General features: G+C 58.0%; 1 protein-coding gene across 1 annotated transcript; it reads left to right on the top strand.

The window, feature by feature from the left end:
* The first annotated feature begins 503 nt into the window (after positions 1 to 503).
* TRIM62 (tripartite motif containing 62) lies at positions 504 to 25,614 on the top strand. Its single transcript, XM_075553700.1, has 5 exons — positions 504 to 1,573; positions 12,930 to 13,025; positions 17,196 to 17,452; positions 17,657 to 17,772; positions 23,053 to 25,614. Exons 1-5 carry the CDS (start codon positions 1,166 to 1,168, stop codon positions 23,601 to 23,603), a joined length of 1,428 nt encoding a protein of 475 aa, XP_075409815.1. The 5' UTR covers positions 504 to 1,165; the 3' UTR covers positions 23,604 to 25,614.
* Positions 25,615 to 27,255: the final 1,641 nt, after the last annotated feature.

Raw genomic sequence — 27,255 nt, 5'->3', positions numbered from 1 at the left:
CAGAAACCTAGCACTCCCGACCCCAGCAAGGCTGGCCAAACCAAGAGCCTTCTTTCATTAGGACTAAGACTTTCCAAATTTCTCTCCTAAGAACCCTTGATGGGAGGGAAGAGGAAATGGGATACTATAGCCAGGAGTATAAAGGGACCTGAATTTGCCCAATGCAAGCATTTCTCGAGCTTTATCGGTATATTTTATGCAAATGTAGTCCACATAACCTACACAACACATCCTTGTTTGTTTCGATGCAAAATATAATTTTCCCCACATCTTCAAAGCAATAATCCAGGACCAGTGTTCTTGTTTCCTGTCTCCTCACACTAGCAGACCCCCACCCACAGCTGGGTCCAGGGTGCAGTCCGCAGCTGGGTTCTGCTCTCTGGGGTGCGGAAAGATGGATGGGGGCGGAGACAGGAGGACGTCCGTCCCTCAAGCTGGAGGCCCGCCCCTTCTCCCCCACCCGCCGCGGAGGCGGGGTCGCGCGGGTCCCGCCCACAGGGGCGGGGAGGGCGCCGCGCCGGCCGGCTGCTCGGGCTCGGCTGGTTCCGGTTTGGGTGGCTGCGCTGGGACCGGAGCGGTGGCAGCTGAGCCGGCCACGGTAAGGGGCCGCTCAAGGCCCGGGCTTGGGACTGGGATCGGGCCACTGAGTGGACCCGCACCCCTCCTCTCCTCTGCCCGACGCGGCCGCCGTGCGGCTTGGCCTGGCTTCCTCTTCTTCCACAATCGCCCACCTCGGTCTTCGCCCCCTCCCCGGGCACCCCCCACCCTGGGATTTCAAACCCCCCAAGGCTTCCGCCCCCCTTCTGGACCCTCTTCTCCCAGCACCCATCCCTCCGGACTGTCCCCTCCTCTAGAACCTCCACGTCAGGACCCCTTCCCTTCGGACACCCACGGCCCTCTCCCTCCAGCACCCATCGCGCTGGGTTGCCCACTACCTCGAGACCACCCTCCCGGGCTCCCATCCCGGGTAGCCGCTGCCCGCCGCACCTCTTTCTCCGCGTTACCTCCCTGCCGGACAGTACCCCTTTCCATCCCCGGGTGCTCCTACCCCAGCCCCTCTGGCCTTCGTCCCCGCACCCAACCCTCAGTGCTGCCCCGGTCAGCGCCGCGCGCTCCCAGCCGCCCCCCAGCCTCTCGGGTCCCCCGCGCAGCCGCCCCGGGCGCCATGGCGTGCAGCCTCAAGGATGAGCTGCTCTGCTCCATCTGCCTGAGCATCTACCAGGACCCGGTGAGCCTGGGCTGCGAGCACTACTTCTGCCGCCGCTGCATCACCGAGCACTGGGTGCGGCAGGAGGCGCAGGGCGCCCGCGACTGCCCCGAGTGCCGGCGCACGTTCGCCGAGCCCGCGCTCGCGCCCAGCCTCAAGCTGGCCAACATCGTGGAGCGCTACAGCGCCTTCCCGCTGGACGCCATCCTCAACGCGCGCCGCGCCGCGCGACCCTGCCAGGCGCACGACAAGGTCAAGCTCTTCTGTCTCACGGACCGCGCGCTGCTCTGCTTCTTCTGCGACGAGCCCGCGCTGCACGAGCAGCACCAGGTCACCGGCATCGACGATGCCTTCGAGGAGCTGCAGGTGCGGGGGGCCCAGCCGGCCTTGGGCTGGGGGCGGGGCCGGCTTGGGGGCGGGACCAGGGCTGGTCCACGAGCACGGTCCAGTCAGAATTGCCTTGGGGCGGAGCCGCAGCCAGGGTCAGGGCCCTATCAGAATTAATATGAGGGGTGGTGGGGCGGGGCCGAGGGCAGGGGGCAGGAACTTGGGGCGGGGTCTCGGCTGCGACTGACCTGGAGTCGGGTCTGATCCACCGCTGAGGAGTGGGACCGTGGAGGCCAATGAGATCAGAACAGAGCCAGGTACCAGGCTGGGTTAGGATGGGGATGGGGCTGAATCAGAGCCGCTTAAGGTCAGACACAGTGCCAGGAATCGCGGGTGCTGAGCCTGAGACAGGTGTCGACCCGGGTGGTTCCGAGCAGAGCCGAAGATCTCTCTGCCTTTCAGAGATGAAGCTGGGATACTGAGTTTAGATTGAGTCGCAGGCGCAGTCCAACGTTGCATTGAGGTTAACCAGGTTGTGGGGTTCTCATGGGCTTGGGGCAGGTCCAGATTGTGCTGGGCTGGGGCAGGGTTAAGCTTGAGAGGGGTCTGAATTAGGGATTAGGGTTAAACTTGAGAGAAGGTCTAAGGGTTATACTTGAAAGAGGGTCTAAGTTAGGGGTCAGGAAACTGCTAAGAAAGAGGGTCTGGGTGCCAAGGGCCGAGTCAAGGTGTATAAGAGTTTTGAAGGGGGTTTTGTTTGTTTGTTTTGTTATTGATTTAAGGCTGGGATCAAGTACCAAGGGTGTTAAAAACATGTGGGCCAATTTGAGAACAGGGCTAGAACTTGAAGATTTTAGGTTGGGGCAATAAGGCCCATAAGTGACACCTTACTCCTCTCCAGGCGTCTCTAGGGACTTTTGATGGCCTCCCAGCTCTGTCACCCCGAGCAGGACCTCTGGGGACTAAGTTAAACAGTACATGTATAGAAACCAGAGAATGATTGGCATAGGGTTGTAATGGGTCTCTCTTAAAATCTCCTATTCAACCCTCAAGACCCTGTTGGAATGTTCTCTCTGCAAAGACTTCCCGAGCTCCTCTGGCCAAGCAAATAGCATCCGAGCCGTGTTTTCCCAAAATGCTCTCTATTAATACATCTGACATTTGAATAAGGAGAGTTCCAAGGTCAGCTACAAGTGGGAAATACAGTAATTGCTTACACCCCATTGGAAGACTCTCAGCATTCATCTGCATATTAAAGGTTTGGAGGCATTTCCCAGCAAAGAAACCCATTTAATTGCATTTAATATAATAGTTCCCAAGCTTATTTGAGCCTGGAATCTTTTTCTCAAGCTAACCCAAACCTACCAAACCTGTTGCTATAGAGTTGATTCATCCACGGTTACCCTATCGCTGGACTGCTTAAATCTAGCAGCACTGCATCCATGCCCATGTGAAACCAGAATAAGACCCAGTGCCACCAGGACAGAGAAAGTCTCATCTTTAGTATATCTATGACCCCAGAGCCTGGCACACGGCCAGGTCCATAGTGCATACTGATAAAGGTTTGTTGCATGAATAAATTAATGAATGACCCACCTGGCCTGAGCTGGTCAGGACTGTGGACATTTCAATGTAGGTGTCTGGCTCAAATATTTTATGAAAATGAAGTGGGCCAACATAGTAGGTAGGTAGTTCTCCGCTCTTCAAGATGCTTAAGCAGATTCAATAGTATTGAATGTACTCTTTGAGACCCTAGATAGGGCTTCAGAGACTGTCCATCTGTACCGTGCAGACAGCCTCCTCTTTCTCCTGTAAAGGAGCTGGTGGGTTTGACTTGCTGACCACACCTAACCTACAATGCCACCTGAGCTTCCTTTAAGTTGGTTGAGTAGGAGCAAAATAATTGCTTTGCTCAGGGTTATAGGTGTTCCTTCCCTCCTTACAGTTGAATCTCTGTCAGTCTGTCTGGACCCAGCGGGCGTGCACACGTGAAGATGAGTGTTAGTCCAGGAGAAATGACCCCATGTTCCCCATGGCTCCCTTCCTGTCCCCTTTCATCCTGAAACCACAACTGATCCCTCCCAGTCTGGCTCCTGGAGAGTGGAGGTCCAAGCCGAGGGTGAATGATGGCCAGGGGTGATGGGGTCATCCCTTCCTGGCCTGCACAGTCTGCCACTATCTACCCCAGCCCTGGTGTCCTCTTGTCCTCCTCTGAGAAGGGAAAGAGGAGAGACCCTTTGGTGACTTGGGGGCAAGGTGCCTGGCTGCCCATGGCAGAGCCAGGATCGGAAAGCGCAGCCAAGCCCGGGCCAGAACTCGCCCCTGCCACTCCGCTTTCCTTGCCCTGCCTTGATTTTATAAGAACCCTGTGCCTTGGGAGCCTTGGGAGCAGGAAGCCTGAGTTACTGTGTCTGGGTGTTGTGCTTTTACACTCCATTCCATATCCTGGGGAATGCAAGAGGGATTGAGCATATATTTTCTCCAAACGTTATTGACACAATGTTTCCTTGTGCTGGGATTACTATTCTCCCTCTAGTGCCGACTCTGGCTTCAGACATACCTGGGTTCCTTTATCACTGTGTGTCCTCCAGCAGGCTGCCGCCTGTAAGCCTTGCTGTGCACATCTGTTAAATGGGTATCTCGATGATTCCTCCCGACCAGGAACATCAGGCTGCTGACATGTTGGAGGTGCTGGGTCTGCATGGGTTCCCCCCTGTTCTCTTTCTACCTGGGAGAGCTCGCGTGCCCAGCTGGATAGACAGGTGGCAGATCTGCCTCTCTCCTCTGAGGCAGCCCCTGAGGCATAGGGCGTGGCACAGAGGTGGCCGAGAAACCTGTCTCCCTCTGGAGGGGATAAGACTCTGGGGTGAGGTGTGAGCCACCTCCCACCCACCTCTCCTCCAATTTCTGCAGTGGGAATGAGGCCGAGCCCACCCCTCACACCTTCTCCCCAGCAGCTGGTGGGTCTGCCCCCAGGCCTCCAGGAGCCTGGAGAGTGATGGAGTCGGGCTTGGCAGGACCTTGGGGATTGTCTGGGGCGGCCCTCACTTGACAGATGGAACAGGGCAGTGAGGAAGGGAAGGGCTTAGAAGAGGCCGGCCAGGACTTGCTCTGGAGTCTCCTGACAGTTGGCCTGGAGTTTGGGTATTTATTATTAACCCTGGAGGCAGCAGAGCAGCGGGGTTGAGAGCGCGGGCTTTGTCTTCAGACAGTTCCCACCCTGGCTCTGAATCTACTTGCTGTGGAACCTTAAGGAAGCTGCCATTCCTGAGCCTCAGGTCCCCGGTTAGCAGCCACAGAAAAAATGGAGTTAGGATGAAATGAGAAGGCTCAGGAAGAACTTGGTTCTGCACTTGGCACATTGCAAGTGTTCGGTAAATGACGGCTGGCAGACTCGGTACCATGGACACTTGGGGATAGGTCATTAAACAGTGGTTGTAAGGGCTCTTCTCTGCACTGTAGGGAGTTAGCAGAACCCCTGGCCTCTGGTCACTAGATACCAGGAGCACTGACTCCCCTGTCCCCTCAGGAGCTATGGCAACGGTAGCCCCCTGGGGTCAAAATCATCCCCCAGTTCAGAGTCCCAGCCTGGGCGAGACCTATTTCTCTTCCAAGGCTCTGTGTAGATACCGCTTCCTCTCTGAAGCTTTCCCTGACTGGCCAGGCAGAATTGCTTGGGGCTCCAGGTCTCCAAACTGGGGTCTGATCCTGGCAGCTTCATGTAGAAACTGTGTGTCCTTGGATGAGTCACTTCTGATCTCTGTGCTGGCGCCCCCCCCCCCATGTACTCATCTGTAAAATGGGGCAAACAGGACATTCCTGGAACAGGCATTGGAAGGGTTAGGGATGCTGAGCCAAAAGTGCCTGCCACCGCGCATGGCAGCATGTTTTCCATCTTGTGCCAGCTGCCCTGCTGAGCACTTGGGTCTCGGAGCCAAGAAAAGGGCGGAGAACACATCGCCGAGGGGTTTGGGGCTTCTGAGGCTTTGCCCAGGGCCTGGGGCCTGGCTGAGAGTGATACTCCCTTGCAGAGCCTGGCCTGGTCCGCCTCGTACTGGTCAGAGGATGCTGCAGTTGATTCCTTTGACAGGTGAGGTTGCAGGCTCGGGGGAGTAAGGGATCCAGGTAAACCACAGAGGCAGGGTTTGAACCCACTCCTGATGAGACCTCTGAGGGCTAGGGAGCTGTACCCCCAACACCACCCCACCCCTGTGTCTGCAGCCGACCGGGCTAACAGCACCATGTCTGTGCCAGCTGATGGGCCGAGGGCAGATCACTGGGATGTCATCTGCTCGGGTGTGGTATCCGGCTCTCTGGCCAGCTCAGGTTCCAGACGCCCCAGAGAGGGGATCCAATTCAGCCACAGCCACCCCCTCCAGGCTTCATGTGACCGTTGGAGCCCATCCCAGGGCCTCCTTCAGGCCAGGAAGGAAAGCCAGGTATCAGCCCCAGGTGAGGCGTGTGATTCTGAGGAGCAGCTTCTGGGAGCGACTTCAAACCCCCAGCTGAGTGGGAGATGAAACAGAAGCGTGAAAGACTCCCTTCTTTCAGCGTAGAGACAGGGGGACCTGGACCCTGTTCAGGCCGCAGGGCTGTCTTTGTCCCGGGGTAGCAGCCTCTATGTGGATTTGTCCAGGAAAAGGGCAGGATTGATATGCAAATAGTAGCCAGGCTTCGCACCATTCCCCACTTCATCCATGTCTGTGGGCAGCCAGGAATGCCGTGCTCTCACCCAGGACACCTTGAGTGGGCACAGGCCACAGTGTGGCAACTTCTGGTTGAAGTTGGGGGCCCCAGGGACATTTATACAAAGAAAAAGAATCTGGCAGGGAGTGATAACAATGAGACATAGTAATAGCTCTATCAAAATATATACAGATGTGGTTGATATAATGGATATATGTTTGGATTGTGATAAGAGCTATAAGAGCCCCCAATAAAATAAAAAGTAAAGAATAGTAACTCTAAAAAGTCATAGCTAACATTTTTACTGGGCACTTAACTGTAGGCCAGGTGCTGGGTCACAGGCACTGAACTCCCCACAACAACAACCCTGTTTCCTTTCCCAACTTCCTGAAAGGGACTCGGATCGGTCCTTGTTTACAGACGAAGACAGTGGGGCCGAGAGCTGCCTAACTTGCCCAGGATCACACTACAAGGAGGCGGCCAAGCTGGGATTCAGGTTCGGGTGTCTCTGGTTCAGAAGCCCCCTCTCTTCATCAACACGCCGTCCCAGGGAGTGACCTCAGAAACCACCCAGTTCAGCCTTCTCCCCACTTGTCAGATGGGGAAACCCATTTGCCCAAGGTCAGAGGAGAGAGCTCAGGTCTCCCAGCTGCTAAGCAGTGTTGTTTCCCTGCCTGACCTTGAACTCTGCTCCAGGGCTCAGAACAACTGGAGACTCGACTCTGGAGAGGGCTCTGGCTTTGGACTCAGGGATTCATTCAGTACTGTATCCAGAGGTCACTCCTGCTGTGGCTACTGAGGGTCCGGGCCCTGGGCTGGGCCCAGGAGAGCCAAATGGGGCCTCTGTGTGTCCTGCCTCATGTGACTACAACGGAGGCTTCTTGCCCCAGGCCTTCCTAGAGCTGGCAATGAGCTGAGCCCTGAGGCTATGCCAAGTGTTTTGAGAGAAGGTATTACAAGCAGAGGGAATAGAAACACACACACACACACACACACACACACACACACACACACACTCTTTCCTGGGTACACACTAGCTTCAGCAGGCATTCTCCAAACGATCCTCACAGTGCTGTATGAGGTGGGTCTCGTTATCCATTTCAGAGATGAGGAAACAGGCTCAGAAGTTGTGCTGACCATTAAGTGTCCCTGGGACACTTGGACTAGGGCCATCTGGGTCTGACTGGACACAGACATGGAGGGAGTGCTTGCATATTCAGATGGTACATGGTGGCTGGGGCTGTACCAGCTCATGACGAGCCTTACATGGACTTCCCACTCCCACCCCACTTCCCACCAGGAATTCCAACTGACCCTGAAGGTGCTGGGACACAGGGGTGTGCAGGGACATGCACTGAGGGGACTGGGGGAAGCCGGGGGAGAAGGAGGGCCAGCTAAAGGTGCTGGCAGAGACTGAGAGGCACAGAAATGGACAGGGCTGGTCAGGGCTCAAAGACAGGGAAGCATTCAAGTCTGTCCTGCGGGCCAGGGCTTCTGGGGTCTTGGGAGTGTGTCAGGGCTAAGAGAAGGAAGGAAGGAGGAGAGGCCAGTGTAGTGCCAATGGTAAGATTGGGCATCAGTGGGTCCGGGGGCAAAGGCAAGAAAGGGGAGCCGTGGTCATTGCCTCCATGCCCAGGGTACTGCTGGGCCTTTCACAGATGTCACCCAGGTTAGTCCTCATCCTACCCAGGCCGATGTCCCCATGTGAGAGGCAGGCCTTGGAGAGATGAGGCCTGAGGGTGGCGTGCCCAACACCATGCTGCCTGGATTCAAACCCAGTTCCTGTGACTCCAGAGCACATGCTGTCTCCCTGGACAGTGCAGTTTGGTGAAGGGGGTGGGTTCCTGGCAGCAGTTTTGTTTCCAGGCCAGGAAGGTGGTGGTGGTGGTGGTGGTGGTGGGGCTGGGGGAGCTGGTGGGACCCCTCCTAGCTGGATACCTGGCCTCAGAGCATTGGAGCCCTGGCTCCTGGCCTCTCCAACCCAATGGGAACCCCAGGGCATCTGGGCGTTTGTATTTACGTCACTGTGTGCACCATACCAGCCATGCCAGCCATGACCCCACCCCCTCTAGGACGGAAAGGTCCCGAGCTGTGGCACTGCCCAGGTGTGTCCCTTCTGTGGGCCCTCTCTCCCTCCCACCCCTTTCCTCAGGTGAGCTCTTGCCACCAGTCCTGCCCCTCCTCTGGCTCCCCAAGGCCTCCTCCACCCCCCAAGCTGGCCCCAGGGAGCCCCAACTGGCCCTTCTGGCTTGTGACTCAAACCCACCTGTTTCAAACCCACTGCACCCCACTTCCTGCACACATCAGGCGCAGCCCTCCCCAACCAGTTCCTCCACCTAGAAGGTCTGAGCCCTGTCCTAGCCTTTGTCTTTCCTGGCCCTCCCATCATAAATACTTGCTCCCCTTGAAGCTCCCCTGGTGCAGCCCCCGCTCATGCTCAGGAACAAGCACTGTGTTGAATCGATTGGAAGGCAGAGTGCGCTGAGCACGGAGTGTGGCGGTGCTCGAACCCACCCCAGCCTCTTCCTAGCTGTGTGACCTGAGGCAAGCTGTCTAGCCTCTCTGAGCCTCAGTGCTCCCTGCCCCCACCCCCGCCCTGTGAGATGGGGTAATGGTAGCGTCAACCTCTTGGAGTTGGCTGAGAATTGGGTGACATTCAAGCCCAACCCATCCCCAGCACTGGTTCCTTCGGTCACAGCCTCCCTGGCCCGCCTTAGGTGACACTGCCACTCAGGGATGTGGCAGAGGCTGCTTTCTGTGTGACCTCTCTCTGCCCAGAGTGAGTTTGCTGGTTTGTTTTCTTCTGTGGGCCAGCCAGTCCTTATCTGAGACCTGTTTCCTTTTGCGGAAATCCAGGAGGTGGAGCTAGATGACCCCCAAGGTCCCTTCCTAAGCTGCCATCTGCGGAGGCAGGGAGGGACCTGGGCACAGTGAAGGGTGAGGAGGTGGGGCATGACGACCGCCCCATCCAACAGCACCCAGTGTGTGCCAGGCTTCTGCTCTCTGTGGTCACATACTCCTGGGAGGTACGGCAGTCTCCATTGTGTAGATGAAGGAGTAAGGCACAGAGAAGTTAGGTAATGTGCCCGAGGTCACACAGCTAGCGGGTGGCAGAGCCACTTTCCTAACCCAAGTCTGTCTGTCTGTCTGCTCCCAGACCTGGAAGCATCCCTTGGAGGACAGAGCTCCAGCTACCTCCTACTGCATGCTCGGTGGGTTCGAGGTTTGGGACTTCCCGAAACTAGTAGTCCCTTCGGGACCTGTCTGTCCCCCACCTGAAGAGAGGTTCCTGCCTGGGCCTTCTTCCCCCTCCCACCTTTCCACAGGTGAGATCTGACCCCAGTGCAGCCTCTTCCTCAAGACCTCTCTGTACCTGACCCTGTTCCAAATAATGAGACTTCAAAAACCGATCAGACTTGGTCCTTACCTGTGTGAGTCCACTGTCTAGCGGGGGCCTGGACGGGATCCCACAGCGATGGTCAAAGTGTAGGGCACTGTGCGTGGAGTGTTCTACTGGGGGCAAGAGTGGCTGGCATCCACTCACAGCAGCTCTGTTCAGTGTGCCCTGTGATGTAAGGGTCTGTGTCCTTGACTTTGTCCACAAGTTATCTGCCCATCTCCTGGGGCATCAGGGCAGTGACTTGTCCCCCATCCCTTTCCCTGGCCCTCAAACAGTACTCAAGACCCCTTGACCCAGATTTGGGCTCCAGGAGAAAGGGCCCAGCCAGCTCTCCCAGTTCTCTGGCGCGCCTCCCCCCCCCCGCCCCCCCAAACAGCGAGGAATTTGCCCAAGCCCCAGGAGCATCCTAAGCAATGTGAGGTATGTGCCCCCCAACCCCCCCAGTGTTCTCAGAAATGCTGAAGAGCTGTCTGGAGGGCCTGCCCCTCCATGGACCCTGGAGACCACCAAGGGAGGGCAGTGGTAGTCTGCTCTCCCCCTCTAAAGTCTGTGTCTCAGGCTCTGGCTGCCTGCCGGGGAGGCCCTGGGAGCAGTCCTGCTGCATTCCCACGTGTGCAGAGTCGGTTCCGCCATGGACTTGGCGTGCACAGGTCTCCCTCCATTACGAAAGACTCTCGGTTGTTTGCGATAGAGACCCGACTTGCATTCCTGAATCTGGATGCAGGTGTGTTTGACTCACGTGAAACAAGTCTCCAGGCAGCGGGGTGTTGGGGTTGTCTCCCACTGGCTCCCGAGAGCTGATGGGGCACATCCTCTTCCCAACTCCATGTTTAGTGACCTCCCCTTGGCAGCTGGAAATTGGCTATTGAGAGAGCATTTACACCACGGATATGGGCAAATCAGGGCTTCTCCAACCCCCCTCAACCAGAGATCCTGCTTCCCAGCACAGCCCAGAACTCGAGTTGGCGTGGCTGCCCCACAGCCATCGGGGAATCAGACTCCTCCCTGCCCTCTGCTCCACCCCCTTCCTCAGCACACGACTTCCATCTTTAAGGTTGCCTCGTGGCCTGAGAGGGATGCCAGCACTCCAGCCATCATGTCTGCACGAGCCTTCCACTCTCACAAAACACCTGCTCCCATTTTCCTGCCTTACCCCAATTTCCGTGACCCGCCCCTCCTCAGGTGCCCTCGCTAAGGAGCCCACCGCCTTCCCTGGCTACCTTTCCTAAAGCGGCACATGCCAAGGGCACGCCCAGCGTTGGTAATTATCTGTGGGGTTGTTGTTGTTTGGTGATCCTCTTTGTTTATTGAGGGTCTCCCTTTGAGGTGGAAGAGCTCTGAGGGCAGGTACTACCTCTGTATTCCTTACTGTGCCCCCCGTAGGCCCCAGGAATGCCCGGGACAGCCCCAAACCCCACCCAAACCATTCCAGAGAAGTTGTGCAATATGTACGGAATGATTAAGTGACAGTGGGCATGAAACAATTTTGTTTTCTGCATTCTTCCCTTGGCAGTTCATCATGACCACGTTGCTACCTAATCTGTCGACTCAGACGAGATGGTTGTGGAGGGCCCGCCCTGCTCTGCCAAGGCGAATGAGGGGGACATAGGGTAGAGAGTGTAAGTAGCTAAGTCAGCTACCTTGGGACCGCTCACAGCCCAGGCTGACTGGGGAACCCAGGCCCGAGACAGAGCTAACCGTTTCCATGGAAACCTGTTAGAACAGCACATCTCTTGGACCCCACCCCAGTGCCAGGCTGTCACTGAGTGTAGAGGAGGTGTGTGTGTGTGTGTGTGTGTGTGTGTAACAATTAAGGACTGGTCCACCCTGGAGGACTTGGGGGCTAGTACGAAGATGGAGTAGGTCAAAAGGAAGAACAACTAGCCATGATACAATGGGCTAAGACACCTGACAAGTAGAGATGGCCAGGTCCAGCGTTAGGGGAACGCGCACCTCCATGCCCCATTCATTCATCGTGCATTCATTGATTCAGCAAGTCATCATCAAAGACCCGCTCTGTGCTGGGCAGTGTTGCAGACACGGGATAGGACCAGGGAGGCAGGATTCCTGCCTTAGTAAAACTCACGTTCTCGTGAGGGAGACCAAGCAGTGAACCAAGTGAGCCCGGTTGTGGCAGACAGTAGAAGGTGCCATGGCGACTGTGATGCAAGAGCTGGTTGAGGAGGTGGCATCCGGATGGACCGTTGATGACAGACAAGAATCACCAGAACATCTGAGAGGGCCAGGCAGAGGGAACAGCACGTGCAGAGTCCGGAGGGTGAACCCAGCTCCGAGACAGCGGAAGGATGAAGCTCAAAGGCAGGAAGGGATTGGAAAGAAGGGGATGGAAATGGGAAATGCCGGGAGGAAGTGGGCAGGGTACCCATGCATTTTGGGGACAGCAGTCAAAGTCACCAAACAAAATGTCCAATCCCACACCTGAATGGTGGAAAACCAGGCCGCTCTGTAAACTTTCACCCAAGTTACAAAAAGGGTGTTGTAGAAACAGGAAGAAGGCTTCTCTAGCTAGCTGGGAGTTGGGGGATCAGGGAGGAGAATGATGATAGAGACAGTGAGGTGAAGTAGGCACTTGCTTTCAGGTACAGGATTTAAGTGGGCACCGAAAAACCACAGTCATTGAGATAAACAACATTTAATGCCAGACTTTAAAAAATCATTGCCAAAAAAAGAAATCCAAGAACAAAGCCTCACGTTTCTGTAATAAAGACATGCCACGCTGAGCCATCTTGGGACGTGAGGCGACGGGAAATCTGGTCCTACTGATTCCAGCTCAGTGGAGAGTTTTGTGATTCTAGGTGTTGTGGGTCTTCGTTGTTTTCCCCATGGGTGTTGTCCTCGTAGGAAGCTCGTCTCCCAGCATGGTCCACGGAACCAGGCCCGTCCACTCTGAACTGTATGCTTCCGGCAGTTTTCCTGCCCTCTCTGTTCCCGTTTTCCATCAGCAAACGAGGCTGATAATCGTGCCTGAGGTTATGGAGTGCATCGATTGAGCTCATGCCAGCCAGGCGAGATGCGCGTGCGCGAACCAATGGCCAGGCTAGCCCTAGCAGAGGGCGGGCTCAGCTGCGGTGCCACCAGAGGAGTCTAAGCAGGGAGGCTCACGGCTGGACCAGGGTGGGCTGCATATAGCGGTGGACCTGGGACGGGAAGGCACACGTTCTAGTCTGGCCCAGAGGAGGCAGTTGCAAAAGTGGAGGATGGAAAGGAGTGGAGGATTCTGGACATGTCTAGGCAGCCGAAGCTCCAGCTGCAGCTGGCACGCTCATCCCAGACTTGTGTGTGTTCCAGAGGGAGCTGAAGGAGCAGCTTCAGGCCCTTCAGGACAGCGAGCGCGAGCACACGGAGGCGCTGCAGCTGCTCAAGCGCCAGGTGGCTGAGACCAAGGTGAGCCTGGCCTGGGTGGGGTGAGGGGGTGGGGGAGACAGAGGAGGCAAGAGTTTCCAGGAAGGCAAGTGGGACTGGGCCTGTGTGTACCTTGTTTCTTTAAACACATCCATTGCTGGAAGAGCCACCTGGGTGTGTCCCTCACTCGCACACCCTCCTGATGGCCTGTGGCCCTGTGGCCTTGTCCTGGTACCAGGCCTTGGAGAAATGGACGCTGGAAAATAGGACCCAACCCTGCAGCCTCCGACAGAAACCTAAAACCAAACCCGTTGTCTTCAAGTCGATCCCAATACCCAGCCACCTTATAGAACTGAGTAGATCTGTCCCCCGCGATTTCTAAGGCTGCCACATCTTTTCCCCCTGAAGTGCCTGACAGGTTAGAACCTTTGACTTTTGAACCTCTTTTCCGCTAGCAGCCCGTTGTTGAATAGCAGCCACACTAGGGTCCCTTTGTCTCCACTACCAAACCAGGCCAGACGCTGCCAGCGAGTCAGTTCTGACGCATAGCGACCCTAGAACTAGTGGAACTGCCCCGGTGGGTTTCCCAGGCTGCAGTCGTTACAGGAGCACAACGCCTTGTCTCAACCCCTCAGAGCAGTGGTGCTTTCTAACTACTGACCCTTTCGGTTAGCAGCCCACGATGCCGCCGGGCCTCCTGTGCCTCTGCTACAGTGATTTGAAAATAAGGCCTTTGCCCATGACCCGAGAGGAAGGACATCCATTCGGATCCAGCCACAGACATGGGATTCTGCAAATGGCCCACTGTCTGGCCCTTAGGTCTCCCCTTCTGTGTCCTGGCTGTTCTCTCAGGACTCTCTTCCAGGCCTGGAGTTTGGGATCTTAGCTCACTTCCAAAGCCGCCTCTGAAATCCCCGGCAAATAGCCCCCTAACCGGCAGAACTGGCTTTGGTTTCTGCCCCATCTGTTTGGGACCAAAACAGGACAGGGCCCAGCTGTGGTTTCAGTCTGCCTCCAGGGGGTCAGCAGAGGTACCACTGCCGGCAGCAGCTGGAAGAAAGCCATAGGTATGGTGTGGGCCTCCAGAGGTCACTCGGGCCTGGAGAGGCCATCAGTGACCCAGATGTTGACCCCAACTTGGCCACCAACCTGCTGTGGTCTCAGGAAGGTCAGGGCAAGTATTCCTACAGAGGGCATCATGAGCGCCTCTGGAGACCACCCCTCCCTTACTGGGCAACAGATGAGACACGGCCCTGGGACTCGGGTTCCATGCCTTCGCCGAGCCTCGGTTTCCCCATCTCTCTGGCGACTACCCCTCTCGAGTGATGAGGAGCAAGTGGAAGCCCTGCCTGGGTCAGAGGGGGACTATTATGGTCTGCTTCTTCTCCACATTCGCTCCTCCCCCTACCCACAGCCCTGATTGTTTTTCTGCACTGACCTCTTCCTCCCCCACTTTCCTGTCCATCTGTCTGCCTCCCAGGGGTCCTGTGGGGCCCCACCCCCTCCAGTTCCCCCAGCGCTTCCTGTCTGGACTGGGGTGTTTATACAAGAAATGCCTCTGGACGCTTTGGAGGTCATATTTCACCTGGTGCCTGCCCTGCCACCCCTCCAGTGGCCCAGCCTCGGGGAGTCTGAGTTCCCTCCTCGGCCCCATGTTTCCCTTGGTCGGGCCCTGGCCCAGTGCCGCATTCCTGCTAGGGTGTTTTTCTAAAGTGGCCCCAGCTCCTCCTGTTTCCCCGGCTGTAGTGAGTGGGGCTGGAGGGGGGGGGTGCGGTGTGTGTGGACTAGTTAAATGACGCGGCACCAGCCTTCGTGGGTGAACCTGTCTCTCCCCATGGGGCACTGCTTCTTGTGTATCGTCTCACACACAAGCCCACAGAATGCCAGCGCCATGGCTTGGCTTCCAGACTCCCCGAGCCTAGCACCATGCCTGGCACACAATAGGGAGTTGTTGAATCAGCAAGTGGTAGGGAGGGACTCACCTTTGGGGGTCGAGCATGTTATTCCCACAGTCTTGGTGGCACAGAGAGGTTCAGGGACCGGCCTGTGGGCAGGTCTCCATTTCCTACTGCCATCGAGTCCATTCTGACTCACAGCCACCCCACGGACAGAGTAGGCCTGCCCCTGTGGGTTTCTGAGCCTCTAAGTCTTCATGGGAATAGAAAGCCTTGGATTACTCCAGTAGAGCGGCTGGTGGTTTCGAGCCGCTGACCTTGGGACTAGCAGCCCCACACATAACCAGGAGGCTGTCAGGAGGGCTCCTTCAGGTATGACCGAAGCTGTTTTCACGTACTTGGTGCAGGGCTGTCTCCCAGGGGTGGCTGGCACCCTGAGGCTGCACCTCTGAACTTTCCTTGCCCTGTGCCCCCCCATCCCCTTTTCCTCAGTCCGCCCTTCTAAGCCTGCACCCAGCTCTGCGGAGCAGCCTTGGGCAAGACCCCTCTTCCCTCTACCACCCCCTCAAGCATTCCTGACTGCCAGCTTTGTGCCAGGCTCTGTGATGGCCATGAGGGGTGGGGCTAGGAAAGGCATCCTTCCCGCTCTGGGGGCGCTTATCAGACCTGGGACAGCATATTAAGGGGAGTATGATGGTTTGCTTCTGCTCCCCAGCATTCATCTCTTCATGCACCCCGTGGCTTTGCTCACCCGCCCGTTTCCCCCCCGCCACCTGTCACTGAGCCCCTCTTGTGGGGCTGGAATGGTGTCTTCAATAGCTTGGCAGCTCATGGGGCCCTGTGCACCCCCGAGTTCGTGTCGAGGAGGCAGCTGGACAGATGGGCCCCGCAGGGCTAGTGAGGTAGGCCCTGGCTGGTTACCACCACAAAGCCATGGTGGGGATGAAGGTCAGGGCAAGCCTGTGAGGGAGACTGAGCAAAGAGGCCAGACTAGTTGGCCAAATGCTGCTGGAGAGCCCTCGAAGGAGGGACCAGAGCCGGTGGCATGGGTTTGCAGGGGGGTCTCCGGCTGGTAGCTTCTGATGGCATGAGTGGGCCCCGTTTCCCCATCTGAAGTATGCCACCCCAGAAGCCAAAGCCCCCAGGTAGGGGTCTCAGGGAGGCCACCCGCAGGCCGCCTGGCCCAGCATCCCAGCTTCTCCTCCACCCGCCCGCTCTTTGTCTGCCTGGCTCTCTGGGTGGGCGTGTGCAGGGAGGCTGGCCTGCTGCCAGCACCTCTTCCTGTAGGCTGCCCAGCTGGAGGGGGAGGGAGCAGGCCCTAATTGAGCCTTTGCGGAGCCTCCCACAGAGCCCTGACTGCATGAGCTCCCAACCGGAATCCCACAAAGTGAAATTGCAGAGGCCGGCTGACCCCCTGCGACCCCACCCACACCCCCTTCTCCCAGCCCCAGCTGACATCCTGGACACGTGTGTCCTGCAGCCCACGCTCAGCAGCCCCTTAGAAGGGATCGCTTTTTAGTAACCCAACTCTAGCTCCCCAGCTCTTCAGTCTGGACCCTAACCCTGCAAGGCAGCGTTTGCACCTCATGTTACAGAGCAGATTACTCAGTACGCTACCGTCGGTGTCTGAAGTTTGCCATAGCTAGACACGCACCGCCAGGATTCTTATCCAGGCACTCGCCACTCTACCCCTCTGTCCCCTCCTGGGCCTGGCAGTGTCACAGGGGCTGAGAGACCCAGGAAAGTTCGTGCTAACCAGCTCTGAACATGGCCTGGGCCCTAGCTGCAGGACCTCAATGGGTGGGGGGCCGGGTGCCCAACCCTGCCGTTCCTAGAGCTCTGTGTCCATTGCCCAGTCCTTTTCCCCTGGAGCCCCAGGAGTGTCGTTTCTTTTCAACAAAGACCTCATCATACCCAAGCCTCCCCCTCGACCCAGCCTCCCTCCGCCCTCAGGCAGAAATCCGAGCCTCACTCTGGACACCCTCCCTCCCCCACACACACCGCTCCCTCCCCCCCACACACCCCTATAGCCAGCCAGTCCCTGGGCCCCAAGCTTCTCCCCACAAAGCATCTGTCAGGCTCTGCCCCGTTCCCTCCACCTCTGCCCCTCTTCTCGTTCCAGTTTATGGTCTCACCTGGCCCATCTCCTCGTGGCCACACCCACTCTTGCTCACTGGCCACCCCGTGTCCTTTCTTAGCGCCATGGTTCTGCGTGCACCACCACCCCCACCCCCTCAGGACCCTCTGCGCCTCCTCTATGTCCTCTCTCCCAGGGCTGCCCACGCTCCGCCCTAACCCTGATGCGCTTCCCCTGCAGTCTTCCACCAAGAGCCTGCGGACCACCATTGGGGAGGCCTTCGAGAGGCTGCACCGGCTGCTGCGCGAGCGGCAGAAGGCCATGCTAGAGGAGCTGGAGGCGGACACGGCCCGCACGCTGACCGACATGGAGCAGAAAGTGCAGCGCTACAGCCAGCAGCTGCGCAAGGTGCAGGAGGGGGCGCAGATCCTGCAGGAGCGGCTGGCCGAAACCGACCGGCACACCTTCCTAGCCGGGGTGGCCTCGCTGTCTGAGAGGTAGGTGCCCACCTGGCCGGCCCTTCCTCAGCGGATGTCCCCTCCAGCCAGGCAGAAGGGTGGGCGTGGAAGCAGGTGCGGGGGGCGGTGGTGAGCGGAGACGTCATCCATTCAGGTCTGTGTCAGACAGGCCTGGGTACCCACTCGTCTGGAGGCAGGACTAATGGAGTTTCCTATGCACCTGCCCTCCTTCTCCCCTGCCAGGCTCAAGGGGAAGAGCCACGAGACCAACCTGACCTACGAAGACTTCCCAACCTCCAAGTACACGGGCCCCCTGCAGTACACCATCTGGAAATCCCTGTTCCAAGACATCCATCCAGGTGAGAGGGCCCTGGGAGAGGCCAGGATTATCAGGGGCTGGAGCCCGGTGGGGTAGGTCCTAGCCTGTCCCAGACATTACCAGGGTAAGGCAGAAGGCTGACCAGCGCCCCTTACCTGCCGTGTCCCGGGCCCTGTGGCGTCCCCTGCACTGTCCCTCAGCTCAGAGAACCTTCATAGAACCTCCTGAGGGCAGACTCCTCGGTCTGCCTGTTCACCAGGTGAAGAGACCGAGGGCCTGGTGGTCCCGTCAATCACCCTGTCCACAGCGCTGTGCCAGGGAGTTGCTGCCTACTGACTTGGCAACCTGGAGGACAGAGCAGACCTGCCCCATGGGTCTTGGAGCCTGTAGCGTTACAGGGGTAGGGGCTGCGACTTTCGTCCTCCGAGAGTCCGGTGGTGTTGATCTGTTGGCCAATGTGTACCCCACTATGGCACCGGGTTCCTCATTCACATGCCTGGTGCCGGGAACTGTTCTAAGTGCTAGAGAGGGTGCCCTGAGCCAAGCAGGTGACGGTCTCTCCCTCTCAGAGCTTAGCGACAAGGAAGTCGCTTACTAGATACTGGTGATGGCTGTGGGAGGATGGGCGGGCCGGCAGAGGGAGGGTAAGGACAGGTGGAGGACCTGGTTGGAGGACCTCACCAAGATGGAAAGGAGGAGAGGAGGGCCATTGGAGAATCTGAGTGGACAGTGTACAGTGGGAAGGCCACATGCAAAGGCCCTGAGGCAGGAGTGTGCCTGACACATTGAAGCCCCAGGACGGAGAGGGGACCCGTGTAGCTGGAGTGCAGTGAGTGAAGAGGGTCAGGGAGCTGGCCCTCCCACCCTTAACAATGATCATTTGGGCGGGCTGGAGAGCTACACCCAGTGAGATGGGAGTTGGAGGAGAGCTGGGGGGTGTGCAGTGACCTGAGCTGAGGTTTTAAGGGCTCTCCCTGTGGCTGCTGAGGGTGAGAACCGACTGAAGGGACAAGGTGGTGGGGGCTTGGGGGTGAGAAGTGGCTTTGTGACCCAGGTGAGAGATGACGGGGGCTCGGACCAGCGTCGTGGCAGTAGAGGTGGTGAGCAGTGGTTGATTCTCTGTACAAAGGGGCTTCTCGTGGAATCTCCCTTGATCTTTTCCATCAGCTTCCCACAAGCCTTGCGAAGCCCCTCATACGTTTTGAAGGTAGCGTTCCTAGGATTTGCTAATGGGTGGGCTTTGGGCGTGAGAGAAAGAGGAGCTAAGGCAATTGAAGGATGGAGTTCTTGTGAACTGAGGTGGGATGGCTGGGAGGAGCAGGTTTGTGGGGAGGGGTCAAGGGTTCAGTTTTAAGCCCGTGAGGTTTGCAGGGGCGATCAGATGTCTAAGTGCTGGCAGTTCGGATTACCAGTCTGGCGTGGAGGAGCGAGGTCAAGGCAGGTATCAGGCAAACGGGTGGTATTGGATGAACCTGGATGAGCTCATCTAGGGCAGAGTGAGCGTGGGGGAAGGGGGGTGCCCTAATAGTTGGTGCCCAGGGTGTTTCTAGAAGCCAGGGATGGGAGGCAGGCCCAGCTAAGGAGGCTGGGGAAGAGCTTCCGGGGACACAGGCCGGGAACCTGGGATCCAGTGAGAGAGTGTTTCCAGAAGGGTTCCGTGATGTCAAAGATCTGCGAGGCCAACTGCAGGAGGACCGAGAACCCACCGTTCCCCAGGTTCAGCAACCTGGAGGTCACTGGTGACCTTGACAAGGGCTGCTTGGTGGAATGATGGGGGGTGAAAAGCCTGATTGGACCCCCGCCAAGAGAGAAGGGGAGGAGAGGAAGTGGAGACACCCAGGGGAGACGCTGCTTTCAAGGAGGTTTGCTTGCGGACAGAAGAGCTGGCAGCAGCCTCTCTGTGGGCGGTGGGGGGAAACTCAGTGGGAGAGGGAGCAGAACTGAGAGGACCAAGGAGGGAGGGAGGGACTGCTGCCCTGGGAGGGCTCCTCTGTGATTGCTTCCCCTTTCCCAGGGAGTGGACATTAAAAATGTTTAAAAAGAAAAACCACCAAAAAATGGGACTTCGGAAAGTGGTGCCAGTTGCCTCCTGGAGGCGTGTGTGCCTGGTTCAGCTGCACTGCCCCAGAGAAGCTGTCTTCAGGAGAGACCTGCCTCCTGCCCCTGGGGAGCTCAGAGAGCAGCAGGCCACCAGCCCTTTCTTTTGTCTGTGGAGCCTGTGAAGTCACTCTGGCTCCTGCCAGTACCAAGGCCCTCTCTGTTGGAAGGGGAGGACAAGGGACCCCATAGATTCTAGCAGTCTCCTGCTCAACCCCTCCCACCAACCCCGGCTTCCTATTGGGGCACCTGAGAACCCCACAGCACCCCATAGGCACGCTTACCTGCTGGAAAGCCTCCACTCCACACTCCTCCTCCATGCCACCCTGCCCCTCTGCCTGGCACTGGGCACTATTTCTCTCTTACCCAGCCTAATCACCCCAGCTCCCAGGCTGACTTCCTGCCCAGCCACGCCAGGCTACCCATTGTCCAAGGACACCAGACACTGCCTCCTCCTCCTCCTAGGCTGCCCTCTGCCCTCTCCGGCTTACTTGAATCCATTTGAGTCTTTGCATGCGTATTACCCAAGAGCCCTGGTGGCGCTCGCTGTTGGGTGAGTGTTGGACTACTAACCACCAGGTCGGTAGTTCACACCCACCAGCCGCTCCGAGGGGCAAAGTTGAGGCTCTGCCTCCATCACGGTTTACAGCCTCAGAAACGCCATGTAGGGCTGCCATTTGTTGGAATAGACTCCGAGCCTCCGTTTCCTCATCTGCAAGCCAGGTCTAGTTGCATTTCTCTCCCATGTGGTAGACACGAGGATGAAAAACGATTATTTGTAGTCTTAGTCCCAGAACTTAGTAAGTGCATGGTACCCGCTGGTCAGTTGTTATTATAGCGACTCATCAGCTAGTTCCTTGCAGAGCAGGCCCTGATGGGGGCTGGGGCTGTGAAAAGGCATCATCAGCTCAAGTTCCAATTCCGCTTGCGCCCCAGTAGTTCCTTCGGAGAAGGCTTTTTAGGGCCTCAGCTTCCCCTCCTGAAGAATGGGTCCACTCATATGTGCCCTGACAGCTCCTGTGATCACGGGAGTCAGTGAGCTTGAAGGCAGCTGGGGGATCGCCCAAGCTGTGCCGGAGAGGCCATGTGGCAGGAAGGCCCAAGGGACCGCATTCTTGGAAGGCCTAGTCAACGGAAAGAGTTGATGGCATTCTTGGGTCAGGCCCCAGCGGGCTGGAAGCGGAGTCCCTGTACCAGCCACAGGCTTGGCCATGGGATGGCAGCTGGGGCCACGCACCAGGAAGACCGTTCCTGCGGCCTCAGCACTTCCTGCCCCTTCCCCAGCGCCCTCTGACCCCCTCCCCCTGCTCCAAACGCCCCTTCCATGAGAAGAGGCCCCTCAGACTGACTTCCCAGAGGGAAAAGGGTGCTGCCAGCCCCCTCTTCTGTGTCGCTCTCTGGCCTGAAGACCTTTCACTCGTGCCAACCCACGTCACAGGAAGCCAGAGGGAGGCCCCGAAGACAGGCCCCCTCTGTCCTTGTTAGGAGGCCCAGGGGCTGGGCAGTAGCCAGGGTGTCAGGCCCTGTAGTGGCCTGCCCTCCTGAGTGGGAGCTCCCTCACCCTCTGAAGGTTGGGCCATGTCCCTTGTATAATAAGAATGCCAGGAGGTGGGGCCTTGTCCACCGGAAATCAGGCCCCACCCCTAGTGCTGACTACAAAGCTGCATGCTCAGTTCCAGCAGGCCTGCCCCCCCCACCTCTGAAGACAAAAACCACACCCACCAAAAACCACACCCATTGCTTGGAGTCCCTGCCAGCTCCTCACAACCTGTAGGACAGAGTGGCCATGCCACTGGGGTGTCCAAGGCTGTGAGTCCTGACAGAAAGAGGGCGCATCTCTCACCCAAGGAGCCGCCCACCACCAACCTCTCAGTCAGCACTTAACCACCATGCGCCTGCTCTCATCACCCCTCCGGCCACCCCCAGGAGCTGGGCCCTGTGGGCAGCATGGCCTTTCCCTTGCAACCTCCGTCCCTGAGCCCCCGAGAGCCCACTGGGCTTCCTAGAGTACCCTCCTCACTGGTCAGGGGCCCACTGGGACCACTTGCCAGTTTCCCCAAGAGCCTGTGCCCTGGCCATAGCCTCATCTTGCTGGCACCGTGGCCAACACATCCCACTGCACACACCCCGGGGGGATGCTGGCTGGATCTAATTAGGTTCATCTCTCCCGTTTCCCCAACACACACACACACCCCTCCCACCCCACAGTGGGAGCTGCCCGGTGGGCAGTCACGAGTCTAGCAGACTCTCCTCCCCATAATCCCCTCTCCTCTCAGTCCCTGGACAGAGAATTGTGTGTCCAGCGACCCCGTTGCTTCCGCACAGCCCTCTGAGTCTCAGAAGAGCAGAGGGTACGATGCACACCCCGGGGGTCCTCGGATGGCCTGCTGGGAGTGGGCTCTGCTTAGGATGTGACTGCCTCACATTCATGGTCGGAAAGGCTGGCTCGCTCTCATTTCCGTGTATGGACACACACTGTGGGGGTGATCAGTCCTCCAGTCACGGCCTTTTCCCCCGACAAGGAAATTGGGGGGGGGGGGGCTGGCGAGGCAGGATTCCTTCCCAGATTTCCAACCCCTCCTCGGACTCCCACCTGGAAACAGTCAGCCAGGCTACCGAGAGCCCAGCGCAGTCCCCCTTCTCTGGCGGGCCATGCTTCAGCTCCCTCAGGGGGACCTGCCAGGCTGATGTGGCCCAGAGCCAGGTGATATATACACACACAAACCACCCCCACCCCTCCCGTGTCTCCTGTCCAAAGAACAAAACACAGAGTCAAACTGAATTTGGCAAGATGTCCCAGTGCCCTGTCCTGAGCGCACACTAGAGATCCACAGCGTTGCTGAGGGCAAGGAGGGGCCCCGAAATGACACTCTGCCAGAGGGGGGCACACGCAAAGTGAAGGCCAGGTGACCAGGAGGGCACCCCCAAGTGCAGGCCATTTGGACTGAGTGTCGTGGGGGTGGGGTGGGGGGGACCATATCGAGCTGAGAGAGGGGAGTGAGCAGCCAGAGCCAGCGCACTGCCGAGTGGGAGATGGGGAGGGAGAGGTCCGCTGGAAGACAGGGACGTGGACGTGCTCTTTGAGGCCAGACTGACGTCGGAAGGACCTTAGCCATCACCTTTTCCACCTGCACGGTCTTCTAAGGACCATAACCTTGTCCCCAGGGAAACACCACTGGGTCCGTAGCCTTTTTGCCCTCATCAGCTCCCCCTCTCCCCACAGTGCCAGCGTCCCTGACCCTGGACCCGGGCACTGCCCACCAGCGTCTGATCCTGTCTGATGACTGCACCATCGTGGCCTACGGCAACCTGCACCCCCAGCCGCTGCAGGACTCGCCGAAGCGCTTCGACGTGGAGGTGTCGGTGCTTGGCTCCGAGGCCTTCAGCGGTGGGGTGCACTACTGGGAGGTGGTGGTGGCAGAGAAGACTCAGTGGGTGATCGGGCTGGCCCACGAGGCTGCCAGCCGCAAGGGCAGCATCCAGATCCAGCCCAGCCGCGGCTTCTACTGCATCGTCATGCACGACGGCAACCAATACAGCGCCTGCACGGAGCCGTGGACCCGACTCAACGTCCGGGACAAGCTGGACAAGGTGGGCGTCTTCCTGGACTATGACCAGGGCCTGCTCACCTTCTACAACGCCGACGACATGTCCTGGCTCTACACCTTCCGCGAGAAGTTCCCGGGCAAGCTCTGCTCCTACTTCAGCCCCGGCCAGAGTCACGCCAACGGCAAGAACGTGCAGCCGCTGCGGATCAACACCATCCGCATCTAGTGTGGCCAGCCAGCGCAAGCGCTGCCCACCTGGGCCTGGGGCCACCCACCAGCAAGAGCCCGGCCCAGGAGGCGAGAGGCCTGGGGTCTATCCTGGCATGGCCTCCCGGAGACACAAGCCAGTGCCCCCGTCAGCCTCCATTTCCCTATCTGTAAAATGGAGCGGGCACCCATAGTCCCTAAGCTCATTTCCAGCACCGATATTCCCTATCTCCCTGACCTTGATGGGGACCCAGTCTTTGGTCCAAGGATGTGAGTTGTCAACCCCTGCCTGACCTTCATCCCTTTCCTCTCAGGAGCTGGGGAGCTACCTCCTCCATTTCCCTCCATCCCAGGTGCTGTGGACTCAGGATATGCCAAGGTATTGCCAGCAGGTGGCAGCTCTACAGGGACACACAACTTGCCTCTGCTCCCTGGCCTCTGACTCACCCCTGGCCAGACTGATGGTGGGCTGTTTGGCCTTTGAGCTCCGTTCTAGGACTTCCTGAGAACCGCCCTCCCACTGTCCCTCCCCGCACGCAACACAAGGTCCCTGCTTGTCCCACGATCTGCAGGTCACCCGTGCCACTGTGAGGGGGTGCTGACCTGCAGAAGGCGCCTGGTAGTTGGGCACACATGTAACCGTCGCCATGCAACCTTCCTGCCCACAGACCTAAAGACGGGAAAAACCCTGCCCCCCCCCCCCCCCCCGCCGGCAGGGTGACACAGCCCATTTGCCTAAGGGCACCTGCAGGATGAGTTCCACTGGGTGACCCGAGTCCCCGGAACCTAGAAACAAGAGTGCAGCCAGCCCTCAGCAGCGAGGCCTCTGTGCCCAGGCCAGCACGCAGGGAGGCTGCTGGGAGCCGTTGTGTCAGTGAGGCCTGGGCCTGGCAAGTCCCCTCCTCAGACAGTAGGGCTCTGTTGCCGACAAGAGGAGCCCCTTCAGCTAGTCTCAACAAAGGATTCCTTTTCAGGTCCCTGGAGATTTAGCAAATCATTAGAAGAGCTGGAGGAGTCGGCTCTCTGGTGCATTTCCAGGAACAGCTCCCAGCCCCCCGACTCATGAAGCCTCTCTTGTGACCAGGACAGCTACTCCCACCGGCAGGAAGCCACTGCCTCCTGGACACCGCTGGCTGCAGACTCGCTGCCTCTGCTGCTGCCCAGGCCATGCCAGCAAAGGGATGTCCCCAGACCAGCCTCTCCCTCCCCTGAACTCTGTTCCCAGGGATTCAGTATGGGAAAACCTCATTCAAATCCCGATCCTTCGCTGCAAGGAGGTCTGGGGAATGTGCTATCTCCCTGGCCGGGCTCCGCAGCACCAGGCACGAGCTAGAAGGGAGGCTGAGCAAGTGCATGCCTGCTGTCTGCAGCAGCACCCAACCATACAGAGTCCACCTCTCAGCTTGGACTTTGGGGCAGCCGACTCTTGGGTGTCCTTCCTTGGGGCTCTGTCCTTGCCCACAATCAGGAACCTTCGGAATTCAAGACCAAGCCAAAATGCCTCCTCAGCCTTGGCCTTTCTTTCTGGTCGTGGGGCCTGGATTCTGCTCTTAAGTCTCTGCCCACGTCAACGCCGCGGGAATCGCTGGCCCACCTCACTGCTGTCGCCTGGGGTCTCACCTGGGCAAGTAGAGTCCTCACCCCACCCCTTTAAGCTACCGAGTCTCTGGACCACTCCCATGGTCTTTTTTAATTTAAAATGTCACCCATTTTGTGAGTTAAGAATGAATTTGTATTAAATTAAAGTTACATGATGTCATGATCAGTCTGTTCAGTCTGACATGCACAAAGGTCCTGGAGAGTGCACACGCATGAGCGTGACTTACGCCCACAGGACCCCTGCCAGGTGATGCTGCCTGCCAGCCTACAGAGAAAGAGAAGGGGGTGCTCAGAAGGGGGCCTGTTAGGAGCCTAGCTCCCACCATGGTGAGAGGGGGTGGGGGGCTGATTATCTTGGGAGCAGACAAGGGTACTGGGCAGTCATAAGAACCTGGACTCTGGAGCCACACAAACCTGAGTTCGAATCCAGATTCCATCACCATGTGGATAAAGCAAAAAAGACTCACCCTGTCTAGGTGTCATTTTTTTGTCTGGAAAACGGGGATCAGACCCGCCTCCTAGGATTTGTTGGTAAGCTGTGACATACGCGGCACGTCTCCAGCTGCTTCCCTGAGTCTTGCCAGGAGCCTTTAAGTTTTCTGAACCTCTGGGCTGGTTCCGAGGCTATCCTGCAAGCGTCACAGGACTACCTCGGCTGGGAGGCCTGTCAACGATGGTTGGTCCATAGCTGATGGGATGGTGCGCGGCCAGGTGGCATTTCGTTGCAATGTGCAGCGGCCGCCACGAGCTGCAGTTCTCCTCAATGGCAGCTGGCGACGGCGCAATGATGATTCTGAGGTGGAACTCTCACCTCCAGTCAGGGCCTGGCCTCCGAGAAGTCACTGCTCACCTGGGAGGTGGGCTTGCATGTTGCTATGACAATATGGGACCCGCAGGGCTTCCAGCCCCAGGCAGACTGGGGAGGAAGACCTTGCGGTGGATTTCCAAAGATCTGCCAGTGAGGACCGGGTGGGTCCCAGTAGGCCCACTGCCCGCCAATCCTGCAGGTGGCTCAGCACTGCGGTGCTGCTTCTCCTGTGACTCAATGGCAGCTACCAGCCGTGTCCCCACATCTCTGTGTGGAAGGGGGCCCATCCGGCCTCTGAGGGATGGGGTGGCAGCCCGGTGGGGAGTTCGGCCACTTGATGCGCTCCGTGACACCTGGTGGGCCTTCGCCTGTGGTTTAGGGACGGAGCAAGAGGAACGGCCCAAGGCCTTGACTTGTCTGGAGTTCTCTGAGGGGGCATGAACAAGGACGGGGCAGGAGGGCTCTCCAATTGGCTGATGTCTCCCCACGATCCTGCTGTGCACTCAGTTCCCTGCAATGCACCCCACCACACACACACACACACATACACACACACATACACACTGCTGCTCCCCAAGATGAGTGATGTCATTTCTATCTCTCAGGTCCACTGAGCAGTTACAAGACACACTAGAACAGTGGTTCTCAACCTTCCTAATGCCGCGACCCTTTAATACAGTTCCTCATGTTGTGGTGACCCCGTATGTGGGCGTATCTGCAATGTTGGCAGACCTCCTGGAGACAGATAGAGGAGCAGTGTCTCGGTTCCTGAGACCATTGGAAATAGGGTCTTACGCAACCCCTGTGAAAGGGTCGTTTGACCCCCCCCCCAGGGGTCGCGGCCCATAGGTTGAGAACCGCTGCACTAGAAGGAAGTTAGACCGAATGTTGATTAAGTTCAGGGGACGCAGTCTTATTGCTCTAGGGAGTGAGCCCCCAAGTCCTCCCTGCCCTTTCCCCCTCCACCTCATTGCCAAGCCCAAGAAGACTTGATGGCCAGGGGGTGGCGGCCAGAGAATTCCTGAACGCAAGCACCTGGGCTTGATAGATGCCAGGAAGCTCACATTTAATGCAGCAAAGAGGGGAGAGGGAGGTGGCCCAGCCTCAGAGAGCAGACAGGGATCCGCAGGGATCTGATGGTTCAAAAGATGGGCGCCTCCTGCCGCACCCGTGTGTGGTCACCAGAGTCCCAGCTCTTTGTGTGCCTTATCTAACCATCCAGACAGCCCGCCAGGCTGCTCTCATTATCTCTGTGTCTGCGTGG

The sequence above is a fragment of the Tenrec ecaudatus genome, chromosome 1 (genome assembly GCF_050624435.1).
Source record: "Tenrec ecaudatus isolate mTenEca1 chromosome 1, mTenEca1.hap1, whole genome shotgun sequence".
Classification (NCBI taxonomy): domain Eukaryota; kingdom Metazoa; phylum Chordata; class Mammalia; order Afrosoricida; family Tenrecidae; genus Tenrec; species Tenrec ecaudatus.
Note: the sequence above shows the minus strand (reverse complement) of the source record. Positions and strands in the feature narration are given on the sequence as shown.